Raw genomic sequence first — 12,029 nt, 5'->3', positions numbered from 1 at the left:
GAAGTCGCAAGAGTGCCAAAGTCAGGGGCATCCCTGGGGGAAAGGACAAGCAGACACTTGACCTGATGGGAGCCTTTATTCACACACTCGCCTCCCCCCTCCACTTCTCTCTTCTCGGGCTTTTGGAATTGGGTGTAGCCCTCACTCCTGTGAGGACACCCAGCCTGGCCCCCAGCAAACCTGGCTGGTTGGAAGGAGTCGCAACAGGAGTGCTGCGACATGCCAGCATGAGCCCAGACTGATACTGTTCACGAATGGTTCTCCTTGGACAGCTGCTGGTCCCCCGGGAGTGCTACTGTACTGCTTGCTCCCTGCGGGGTTCATCTTCAAGGCCACTCAGCAGTGGCTATGATAAATTATGATAAATGTTGTCCAAGGGTCAGTGTTCAAAGAAGAAGAACAAAGGTAGTCAAGGGAGCCCTCTGCCCCCAAGGGAAGCAGTAGATGGGGGAGGTAGGCCAGGCCCCGCTGGCTCAGGAACTCAGGCCAAGCCCTGGATATGCACAGGTGGTGCCGTAATGCCCAGCTCCTCCCGTAGAGCCCTCAGGGACTGCTCCCAGCGCCGCTCATAGTACAGGTTGAGGACACATGGGGCTCTGCGCCCGTTCTGAACAGCCCATGGGATCAACTCCAAGACCAGCACTTGCAGGCTCCTGTGGGGCAGCAGAGGAAAAAGAAAACATCAAGTCCCTGGGGGCCAGGCACTCGACAAATCAGCACTTGTGCATTTTCTCAGTTCATCCTCACAAAGACCTCGGAAGGAGGTAGTTATTATCCCTGCTTTTCAGATGAGGCAGCAGAGCTCAGTGAGGTGGAATCTCAAACCCAAAGCCACTCATCTTGAACATGTTGAAGCTCAGGTTTAAATCACAGCTCCCTCACTCCAGAATCTAACACCAACTTGCCTTCCCACTGACGCTCATCATTCTGGCCATGCACTTAGGCCTGGCCCAAGAGACCCCAGAGTCCTGTGAAATGTATAGGCTTTATTTGCTCACCTGAAGACCCTTGCCCCAGGCCAGTTTCACATCTCTGCTCCATTCTTTCTACCCTTACTTCCTGGAGAACTGGAAGGGGCAGGGCAGGCGCCTGTGTGCTCTTCCTACTTCTAGGAGCCCTTGTCCCTCTGAGTTCTGTCCTGACACCACCCTCAACCCTGACCCAGCCGCCACTTGAAAACTTACTGAGCACTGAGTTGGATCGGTCCAAAGAGAGCACCCAGGATGCACATGGGCAGGCCAGTCTGGACAGCCTCAAACCATTTCACCACGATCTCCCCTGGGGGTGAGGGATGGGTTGGGAAGTGAACAAGCTATCTGAAGGAAAGGCCACTGGTGTTCACAGCAGGGCAAAGAGGGGCAACTGTTCTTCCCTAATCTCTACCAGGGTCAGCTGTGCCCAGTCCTGGCCTGCGCTGGGCCCTGGGGCACTTGGCTTGGAGTACGGGAGAAGGCCTAAGAATGAACAGAAGGGAATAAGGGATGGAAAGGAAGCCTGGGGTCAGAGCGCAGAGGATCCCATGACCCCATAAGCCAGGCTAAACACTCCAGGATGCTTCCTGCAGGCCTTAGGGAGCTACTAAGGTTTCAGAGCAGGGAGGCAGCTAAAGCCCAAAAGACACCAGGAGTCTTGAAGATGGGCTGCTGCTACACTAGTGCAGGAGCCCTGAGGGACAGTGGGAGGGAGAAGGGGGACATGTGGCAAAGATGCTACTAAGATGTTCAGGTAAAACAGAAATTGAGGCACCAAGCCAGGTGATGCAGAGGGTGGTGGAGATAGGCAAGCCCTGCCCTGGCCCTGAAGCCACCCCAGGGAGACAGGCTGTCAGGGTTGGGGGCACTCACCCAGGATGTTGGTGGGCATCCCCAGCAGGGTGTGAAGCATGTCGTGCACCTCCCGGTATCGCTGAATCACATACGCTAGCTCCTCATCATCCACGAAGCGGGTGGGTGCTCGGGTGTCTGGGGAGACCCTCTGACAACCATAAGCCCCCCCTAGAACCCTTCCTGATGGTTCTCAGGGCCCAATTTGCCAGTCTGTCTCTGACACTGTCACAATGCTCACCAAACTCGTACCCTACTAGAAAACTCTGGCGACTAGCCAGGGGCCGAAGCTCATGCCTGTAAATCCCAGCACTTTGGGAGGCTAAGGTGGGCACATCACCTGAGATCAGGAGTTCAAGACCAACCTGACCAATACAGTGAAACTCTGTCTCTACTAAAAAATACAAAAATTAGCTTGGTGTGGTGGTGCACACCTATAGTCCCAGCTACTCGGGAGGCTAAGACAGGAGAGTCACTTGAACCTAGGAGGCGGAGGTTGTAGTGAGCCGAGATTGCACCACTGCACACTCCAGCCCGGGTGACAGAGACTCTGTCTCGAAAAAAAAAAAAAAAAAGTCAGGTGTGGTGGTGTGTGCCAGCTACTCAGGAGGCTGGGACAGGAAAACTGTTTGAGCCCAGGAGTTTGAGGTTACAGGGAGCTATGACTATACCACTGCACTCAAGCAAGACATTGTCTCTAAAAATAAAAAATGAAGCCCCAGAAACCCTGATCCTAGCACAAGCTGCTCCCAGCTTGGGGTGCTCTCTCCCACTACACCTATCTTCACTGTGATAACTCCTACTTATCCTTTGTGACCTGGTTTAAGTGTCCCCTGTCCCCCATCCCTTCCCCCCACCACAGAAAGGCTGCCCCTAACCTACAGACCAAGTGGGTTCATGTTATGGTCTCTGGAAGCATCATTCACCTCTTAGTGGCACTCAGAATAATTGTACCTTGATGTTTAGTGCATGTGAGTATTAATGTCTCCTAGACTTGCACTGTCCAGTATGGCAGCCACTTGCCACACATGGCCAAGAAAGGTGTCCAAGTGAGATGTGCTGAATATATAAAATACACACAAGACTTCAAATACTTAGTATGAAAAAAATGTACAAATCTCAATAATTTAAAAATATTGATTACTTGTTGAAATAATACTTTGGCTATATCGGGCTAAACAAGATGCATATTTAAAATCAATTCTAGCCAGGCACGGTGGCTCATGGTTATAATCCCAGCATTTTGGAAGGCTGAGGCGGGTGGATCACCTGAGGAGTTCAAGGCCAGCCTGACCAATATGGTGAAACCCCATCTCTACTAAAAATACAAAAATTAGCCAAGCATGTGGGCAGGCACCTGTAATCTCAGCTACTTGGGAGGCTAAGACAGGAGAATTGCTTGATCCCAGAAGGCTGAGGTTGCAGTGAGCTGAGATGGCTCCATTGCACTCCAGCCTGGGCAACAGAGTGAGACTCCATCTCAAAAAAACAAACAAAAAATTAATTCCACCTTAATTTTAATAGCAAAATTTAATTTTAGTAGCAAAAAAATTAATTTCTTTTTGCTATTAAAGTAGCTGGCAGAAAATTAAACATTACCTACGTGCTCACATTTATTTATTTTTATTTATTTAGTCTTGCTCTGTCACCCAGGCTGGAGTGCAGTGGCGCAATCTCGGCTCACTGCAAGCTCCGCTTCCCAGGTTCACGCTATTCTCCTGCCTCAGCCTCCCAAGTAGCTGGGACTACAGGCGCCTGCCACCACGCCCAGCTAATTTTTTGTATTTTTTAGTAGAGACGGGGTTTCATGTTAGCCAGGGTGGTCTCGATCTCCTGATCTTGTGATCCACCCACCTCGGCCTCCCAAAGTGCTAGGATTACAGGCGTGAGCCACTGCGCCCGGCCTATTTTTGTTTGTTTGTTTATTTTCTGAGACAGAGTCTCGCTCTGTTGCCCAGGTTGGAGTGCTGTGGTGCAATCTCAGCTCACTGCAACCTCCTCCTTCTCCTCTTGGATTCAAGCAATTCTTCTGCCTCAGCCTCCTGAGTAGCTGGGATTACAGGCATGTGCTACCACACCCAGCTAATTTTTTCTTTTCTTTTTTTTTTTTTTTTTTTTTAAAGTAGAGATGGGGTTTCACCATGTTGGTCAGGCTGGTCTCAAACTCCTGACCTTGTGATCCACCCGCCTCGGCCTCCTGAAGCGCTGGGATTACAGGCGTGAGCCACCACACCCGGCCACTCACATTTTATTTTTATTGACAGTATCAAAACAGCCTGTCTGCTACACATGGGCAGGACTGGCTCTGTTTCGCTTATTCTTTTACCTCCAGTAGCCTGATCCAGGGCCTGGATGAATGAACATCTCTTGAACATATGAATAAAAGGCCAGTCCTGGGCACTTTTCTGACCCCAGAACTCTCCTCCTCTTACCTGCCCACTGCCTCTGAGTACTCAGTAGCACCCATACAGAGTGGGAACAGCCTGATCTTCCTGTTCCCAAAGAATGGCTTTAGCTTGTTGTGTGAAGCTGAAGGTGATCATAGAGTATCCACCAGGTGCTGGCACCTAGGGTGTCCTTTACAGATATTATCGTATTTCATCCTTGCAATCTTGGAGGTAAATACTGTTATTACTGCAGATATAGATAAAGAAAACAAAGGCCGGGCGTGGTGGCTCATGTCTGTAATCCCAACACTTTGGAAGGCCAAGGCCAGCAGATCACTTGAGGTCAGGAGTTCAAGACCAGCCTGGCCAATATGGCGAAATCCCGCCTATATTAAAAATACAAAAATTAGCCAGGCATGGTGGCACACGCCTGTAGTCCCAGCTACTCGGGAGGCTGAGGCAGAAGAATTGCCAGGAGGTGGAGGTTGCAGTGAGCCAAGATTGTGCCACAGCCCTCCAGCCTGGGTGACAGAGTGAGTCTCAAAAAAAAAAAAAAAAGGAAAAAAAAAAGGAAAACAAGGCTCAGAGAGATAAAGTAATTTGCCCAAGATCACACAGCTAGTAAAGTGGCTGAGTCAGCATTTGAAACAAAGTCTGTTGGATTCCAAAGTCAGTGGCCTTAACATCCATTACCAAAGCCGATAAGTGCCCTGGAAGATGTATGTGAGGTCGTCTTACTTCTGATGAGGAATCTGAGACTCAGCAAGGTCAAAGGATTTATCCAGGCTTGTAAAGCTGGGAAGTGAGCCAGGATTCTCATTCAGGCTCCTAATTCTCAAGCCCATGCCTATAGTCTTGATACTACAAGATGACTATACCTCTCACCAAAGTCAGCCTCAGGGAGGGGAGGGTAGCCTCACCTTGAACCTTTATCTAAATCTCTGCGGGGACAAAGGTACTCCTTCACATTCCACGAGCTGCTGATTTCCTTGCTCTACAAGTGTCACAATCGCCAGCGCCGTCACAAGTGGGGCTGTGGCTGAGCAAGGTGTCCTGGCAGTCCCATCCCTGCTACCCCCTCCCCTCCACAGCAACAGGGCTAAAGATGGGGAAATTCAGAAGACTTCCCTCCCTATGTGGCACTTGAGGCAGGTCACCCTGGTGAGTTTCCCACTGATGAGATGACTTGCATCCTGGTGCAATTTGAGAGATGGTTTAAAATAGGGCAGGTGATTGCCCTGTCAAGGTAGCTGTGCAGGAGACTGAGGAACAGAACATCGTCTCAGAGACAATAACCATTTAGAGCAGTGGTTCTCAACTGCCCACCAGGGAACACCTGTAATCTCTGGAGACATCTGTGGTTGTCACAACTTGCCAGGGAGGGGGTGCTCCTGGCACCCAGTGGTAGAAGCCACCATTAAACATCCTATCAGGCTCAGGACCGCCCCCACAACAAAGAGTGATCCAGCCCAAACACTAACACTGCCCAGGCTGAGAAACTGTTCTAGGACAACCTTTGGAGACCCCTCACCTCCTCCAGCCTGGCTGGCTCTGGCAGCCAGGCTGGATAGCCATTTGGCAGGGGTGCCTTGATGGGATGTGTCTGTGTTGGAGGAGGGAGGGAAGATGGGACAGGGACAAGGAAGATGGGCCATCAGGATTCTAAGGTCCTTTACAAATCAGGTCACTTTACTACCCTGCTCAAAACCTTCCACAAGTTACCTACTACTCCTATTACAAAATACAGACTCCTTCTTCTGGTGGCCTGCAGGGCCCAGCTGGGGCTCCCCTTCCAGCCCACTCACTCCTCTGTGGCCACCCTGGTCAACCTTCCTTTTCCTAAACACATGGGGCCTCTGCCCTTGCCATTGCCTCTACTCAGAATGCTCTTCCTCAGCTCTCCACAGGGTTGGCTCCTCCTTACCTTCCAAGTCTCCTCAGAGGAGCCGGCTCTGACCACCCCGTCAGAAGTGGCTGTACCCTTCCCAACACCAAAGTTGTCTTCTATCACACTAACTTGTTCTCTTCCTAACTGCTAGAACGTAAGTTCCACGAAGGCAGGCTTTTGCTGGTTTTGTCCACTGTATCCCAATTGCTGACAATAGTGCTGGTATACTTTTTTAAATTTTTGAGACAGGGTCTTGCTCTGTTGCCCAAGCTGGAGTGCAGCTGCGTGATTACGGCTCACCGCCCTCGACCTCCTGGGCTCAACCGGTCCTACTACCTGAAACTCCCTCCCAGGTAGCTGGGACTATATGGGTATACATCACCATGCCCGGCTAATTTTTGCATTTTTTGCAGAGACAGGGTTTCAACATGTTGCCCAGGCTGGTCTCAAACTCCTGGGCTCAAGTGATCCGCCCACTTCAGCCCCCCAAAGTATTATGATTACAGGCATGAGCCAACATGCAAGGACCAGTGCCAGAATATTCTAATTACTTGAAACATTTTACCTGTATTTTTACATGAATTTTTTTGTTTTGTTTGGTTGGAGACAGAGTCTCACTGTGTCACCCAGGCTGGAGTGCAGTGGCACGATCTCAGCTCACTGCAACCTCTGCCTCCTGGGTTCAATCAATTCTCCTGCCTCAGCTTCCCAAGTAGCTGGGATTACAGGTGCACACCACCTCACCCGGCTAATTTTTGTTATTTTTAGTAAAGAAAGGGTTCCACCATGTTGGTCAGGCTGGTCTCAAACTCCTGACCTTAGGTGATCCTCCCGCCTCAGCCTCCCAAAGTGCTGGGATTACAGGTGTGAGCCACCGTGCCCTCCCTGAAAATTTTTTAAAACTATTTTATTGTCTACCTCTCCAAGTAGAAGAGAAATGAGGGCAGGGGGCCGGGAGCGGTGGCTCAAGCCTGTAATCCCAGCACTTTGGGAGGCCGAGGCGGGCGGATCACAAGGTCAGGAGATCGAGACCATCCTGGCTAACACCGTGAAACCCCGTCTCTACTAAAAAAAATACAAAAAACTAGCCGGGCGTGGTGGTGGGCGCCTGTAGTCCCAGCTACTTGGGAGGCTGAGGCAGGAGAATGGCATGAACCCGCGGGGCGGAGCTTGCAGTGAGCCGAGATCGCGCCATTGCACTCCAGCCTGGGACACAGAGCAAGACTCCGTCTCAAAAAAAAAAACAAAAAAACAAAAAAACAAAAAAAAAAAAGAAAGAAATGACGGCAGGGAACTTGGCTGTCTAGTTCACCATTATATCCCCAGTACACAAAACAATGGATGGGCTGGGCACGATGGCTCACACCTGTAGTCCCAGCACTTTGGGAGGCTGAGGCAGGTGGATCACTTGAGGTCAGGAGTTCAAAACCAGCCTGGTTAATATGGTAAAACCCCATCTCTATTAAAAATACAAAAATTAGCCAGGCGTTGTGGTGTGCACCTGTAGTCTCAGCTACATGGGAGGTTGAGGCAGGAGAATCACGAGATCGCACCACTGCACTCCAGCCTAGGTGGCAGAGTGGGACCCTGTCTCAAAAAAAAAAAAAAGGCCGGGCGCAGTGGCTCAAGCCTGTAATCCCAGCACTTTGGGAGGCCGAGATGGGCGGATCACGAGGTCAGGAGATCAAGACCATCCTGGCTAACACAGTGAAACCCCGTCTCTACTAAAAAATACAAAAAAAACCTAGCCGGGCGAGGTGGCAGGCGCCTGTAGTCCCAGCTACTCGGGAGGCTGAGGCAGGAGAATGGCGTGAACCCGGGAGGCGGAGCTTGCAGTGAGCCGAGATCCGGCCACTGTACTCCAGCCTGGGCGGCAGAGCGAGACTCCGTCTCAAAAAAAAAAAAAAAAAAGATGGCACATGACAGAGGCTCAGTGAGCTTGCCAATAGTCAGAACACCCCCTTCCCCCCTCTCCTTGTCCTCCCTGCCTGGGGCTGGAGAGTGCCACACCTGCCATACCGCAGGGAAAGCAATGTCCCTAGAATAAGGGGACACAGTACAGCAGTCAAGAGCATGACCTGGAGTTGATTACTGTCTCCATTAATACCGGTTATGTGAAATTAGCAAGTTGCTTCACTGCTCTGGGCCTGTTTCCTCACCTACTAAAAGAGGATAATAACAGAACATACTTGACAGGGTTGTGGGGGGATTCACAAGATCACGGATGAGGCTGGCATCAGGCATGCAGTGGGAGGTTAATGAACACTGGCCAGTATTATCATTTGGAGGCATGTTCCCACCCATTTGCCTATCCTATAGAAAATGACAAAGCCTTGGCATGAGCCTGAAGAGCAGTCCTGCCAATGGTGGCAGCTCAGGGCTCCTCTTTCCTCAGGGTGTCATGCCTCTGCTACTCCTCTGTCCTGTCTGGTGACTGCTAGGTACATGGAAGCTGAAAACTCACATTCACATCCAGGAAACGGAGATACTCGCGACCCAGGGAGCCTTCTGGCAGGCTCTGGAGCTTGCCCAGGTCAAGGGTGGACGTCGAAATCCGGGGACGCTCCCTGAAAGGCAAGACTTGGGCATTGGGAGGGTGTGGGCAAATGTACGTGAACGATCCAACTACAGTGAGCTGAGGGGTGGGAGAATGTACAGAGGAGTCATGTGGCCACCACAAGCCTTAATGGAGCACCTACAACTGGCCAGACCAGTGTCAGGGACTTAGGATACTACCCCAAACCAAGGACATGGGCAGGGGCACAATCTCGGCAGGAAGACAGTCCTCGAATGTGACCAGAGTACTTGCAAAAGGTACTGCAAGGAAAAGGTAAAGTCAGCACGTTATGGTGACTTAATGAAGGCACAGAGCCCTGTGGCTGAAACTGGGCCAAGGCCATCACATTGCACAACTCTGAGGTCATCACAGTGTATACACATGTATGTGAATGACACCCCTGGAACTGGGGAGTGCACAGCCTGTGCAACCATATGTGGCCAGGGTATCAAGAGCTCCCTAGCGGAACATAACAAATACAATGTGATTCTAGAGAGGTCAGAATACCTAGAGATTGCCCCCAGACCCCCAGGCAGAGCTGGGACCTACTGCAGGATCTGGGCACCCTCTGGATCCCTCCTCATCCGGTCCCTGAGGACCTTCAGGGTGCGGTGTCCTGTGGTCTCCCCTAGAACTGCGACCATGTCTGAAAGGACAGAAACGGGCACAAATGGGGGATGTCACCTTAGGTAAGTCACCTGACCTGGTCTGAGCCTTTGTTTCCTACAGGACAAATTAGGGATAATAGCTAGCTTTTTATTATAAGGATTCAGGTTAAACACTTAGCAAATTACCCAACGCACAACAAGGAATCAGTATACATACCTATAGTTCTTAATCTACTGGGGCGAGACAGCTCTGGTTGGCACAATGTTCTAAAGATTTTATAAATCACTTTTCACAATACAATATAATGTCTCCATTGATTGGTAGAGGCTTAGGTATCAGAGATGCTGGGCTACAGCCCAGGTGTGTTCACTATCTAGGTGACCTAGTGCAAATTGCTTCACATTTCTATTTTGTTTTTTTCAGACAGGGTCTTGCTTTGTTGCCCAGGCTGGAGTGAAGTGGTGTGATCACAGCTCACCGCTAGGACTACAGGCGTGCAGCTAGTTTTTAAGATTTTCTGTAGAGATGAGGTCTTGCTATGTTGCCCAGGCTGGTCTTGAACTTTGGCCAAATGAACTTGGATCATTTGGGAATCCAAGTGATCCTCCCACCTTGGATTCCCAAATTGCTGAGATTACAGGTGTGAGCCACCACGCCTGGCCTGCTTCACATTTTTCAGCCTCAGTGTCCTAATTTGTGAAGTGCAGACAACACCTTTCTTAGCTGGTTAATGTGAGAAACCATGAAAATCGTGCATATATAACATTTAGTAGCCAAGTGTAGTGGCTGACACCTGTAATCTCAACACTGGGGGGCTGAGGCAGGAGGATCACTCGAGGCCAAGAGCTTCAGACCAGCCTAGGCAACATGGCAAGATGTTGTCTCTACAAAAAAAAATTTAAAAATTCTCTGGTCTTGGCCAGGCGTGGTGGCTTATGCCTGTAATCCCAGCACTTTGGGAGGCTGAGGCGGGAGGGATCACCTGAGGTCAGGAGTTTGAGACCAGCCTAGGCAACATGGCGAAATCCCTTCTCTACTAAAAATACAAAAATTAGCCAGGTGGCACAGGCCTGTAATCCCAGTACTCGGGAGGCTGAGGCACGAGAATCGCTTGAACCTGGGAAGTGGAAGTTGCATAGAGCTGAGATTGCACCACTGCACTCCAGCGTGGGCCACAGAGCAATAATGTGTCTCAAAACAAACAAAAAACTAGTGGCGACATGGACATATAGTGTTTTTTTGTTTAAGACAGGGTCTCGCTCTGTCGCCCAGGCTGGAGTGCAGTGACGCAAATCACAGCTCACTACGGTCTCGAACTCCCCTGCTCAAATGATCCTCCCATCTCAGCCTGGGAATAGAGCCGCATGCAACCAGGCCCAATTAATTCTTGTATTTTTTTTGTAGAGATGGGGATTCGCCGTGTTGCCCAGGTTGGTCTCAAACTCCTCAGTTCAAGCCATCTGCCCGCTTCGGCCCCCCTGCCCAATTGGGATTATAGGCGTGAGCCACTATAGTAAGGCCTCGCCTATTGTTTTTGTTAGTAGAAATAACAGTACTTCCCAGAACTCAAAAATCCTAGGAGACATGAGAAAAACACTGTAGAAACCTAGGATGTTCTAGTCACACATCCAGCAAACATTCATTGAGCATTTACTATGTGCCAGGCACTACCCAGAAGGCTGCAGATACAGTGGAAGGAGGCCGACACGGTCCTTGACCTCGGAGTTGACTTTTTAGTAGGGCGTTATAAACTGATCGGTACTTATAAGTCATCTAGTTAGTCTAGATGTTCTTAATATGGTTGCATGACAGATTCTCCCAAGTAGTTTAAAAAGACAGACGTTCGGATTCCACGCCCATTTCTCCCTCCATTGCAGATTCAGATTCAGTGCGTTTAGGTGGGATCCAGGAATCTGCATTTTCATAAACGTTCCGAGTGGTTACGAGCCGCAACCAGGTTTGGGTACCCCGACCTAGGCTATGTTCCAGTTACCCACAGGAAACCGCTCCCAGCCGCCCCGACAGGGGCGAGGCGCGGGCGGCCTTACCGTGGCGGTAGGGGTCATAGAGCGCCATCGCCGCGGAGCCAGCGGCCAGCAGCGCTTTCTGCAGTGGGGAGGTGGGGATGTGGTGCAAGTACAGCGGGCCGGCGCCGGCGCCGGCGCCGTCGCTCCTGGCCCGGAGAGGCATTTCTACAAGGCAAGAAAAAGGCCGAAGTCAGAGGAGCCGGGCGCCCTCAGGTTCCTTCCCGCCTGCGCCCGGAACCCGGCTTCACTTGCCTGCCGCAAGCTGCAGGAGGCCGGGAAGCCCGCGGAGCCCGCGGAGCCGGCGCACGACAGGGCGCAGCAGAGTCGCCATGGCAGTGGGCGTCCGCGGAGGATGGGCGGGCACGGAGAACGCCGTGAGTCTCTCAGGCGACGGAGCGTCGGAGGGGTCAAACCTCACTGAAAAACCGATTCTGACGGCGTTGCCAAGGCCTTTCGAGGGGAAACATCGCTGCACGTGCAGAAAGCATGTAGGCCAAGTAGGCGAAGGAAACGCACGCGAACTGTCTACCGTCTACGTCCACCGATCCAAGACTCTCGCCATTTCACCTCGCCCCAGAAAGTGTCTGCAAAGGACACGCAACCACGGTCACTCTGAGGCTCAGCGCCGGGCCCTATTTACTTCTCCATAGCCGGTTTTCCCCGAAGACTATAAAATGCGAACCTCTTCCGGCTGTGGAACATGGCGGCGCCCACGGTAAGGACCACATTTGGGGGCGG

General features: G+C 51.1%; 1 protein-coding gene across 2 annotated transcripts; it reads right to left on the bottom strand.

The window, feature by feature from the left end:
• Window positions 1–57: 57 nt before the first annotated feature.
• On the bottom strand, window positions 58–11,998 carry COQ4 (coenzyme Q4). 2 transcript variants are annotated; one of them, XM_008006065.3, is made up of 7 exons: window positions 11,544–11,998; window positions 11,313–11,456; window positions 9,205–9,301; window positions 8,563–8,665; window positions 1,845–1,974; window positions 1,185–1,278; window positions 58–653 (listed from the first exon to the last, which is right to left on the bottom strand). In XM_008006065.3, exons 1-7 carry the CDS (start codon window positions 11,620–11,622, stop codon window positions 482–484), a joined length of 819 nt encoding a protein of 272 aa, XP_008004256.3. In that variant the 5' UTR covers window positions 11,623–11,998; the 3' UTR covers window positions 58–481. The 2 variants fall into 2 exon arrangements, 1 of the variants encoding a protein (XP_008004256.3); XR_012094886.1 differs by lacking the exon at window positions 9,205–9,301 and having other exon boundaries at window positions 11,544–11,926.
• Between the last annotated feature and the right edge of the window lie 31 nt (window positions 11,999–12,029).

This window comes from Chlorocebus sabaeus, chromosome 12, assembly GCF_047675955.1.
Source record: "Chlorocebus sabaeus isolate Y175 chromosome 12, mChlSab1.0.hap1, whole genome shotgun sequence".
NCBI classification, from domain to species: Eukaryota; Metazoa; Chordata; class Mammalia; order Primates; family Cercopithecidae; genus Chlorocebus; species Chlorocebus sabaeus.
Note: the sequence above shows the minus strand (reverse complement) of the source record. Positions and strands in the feature narration are given on the sequence as shown.

What these genes read in the sequence shown, in the direction of transcription:
- COQ4 (XM_008006065.3), bottom strand. Translation starts at nt 11,622, where the DNA reads ATGGCGACTCTGCTGCGCCCTGTCGTGCGCCGGCTCCGCGGGCTCCGC. An exon ending in CCTCCTGCAGCTTGCGGCAG is followed by an intron (nt 11,457 to 11,543) that starts GCAAGTGAAGCC and finishes CTTGCCTTGTAG; the next exon opens with AAATGCCTCTCCGGGCCAGG. An exon ending in TCCGTTTCCTGGATGTGAAT is followed by an intron (nt 1,975 to 8,562) that starts GTGAGTTTTCAG and finishes TATGGTTGTCAG; the next exon opens with AGGGTCTCCCCAGACACCCG.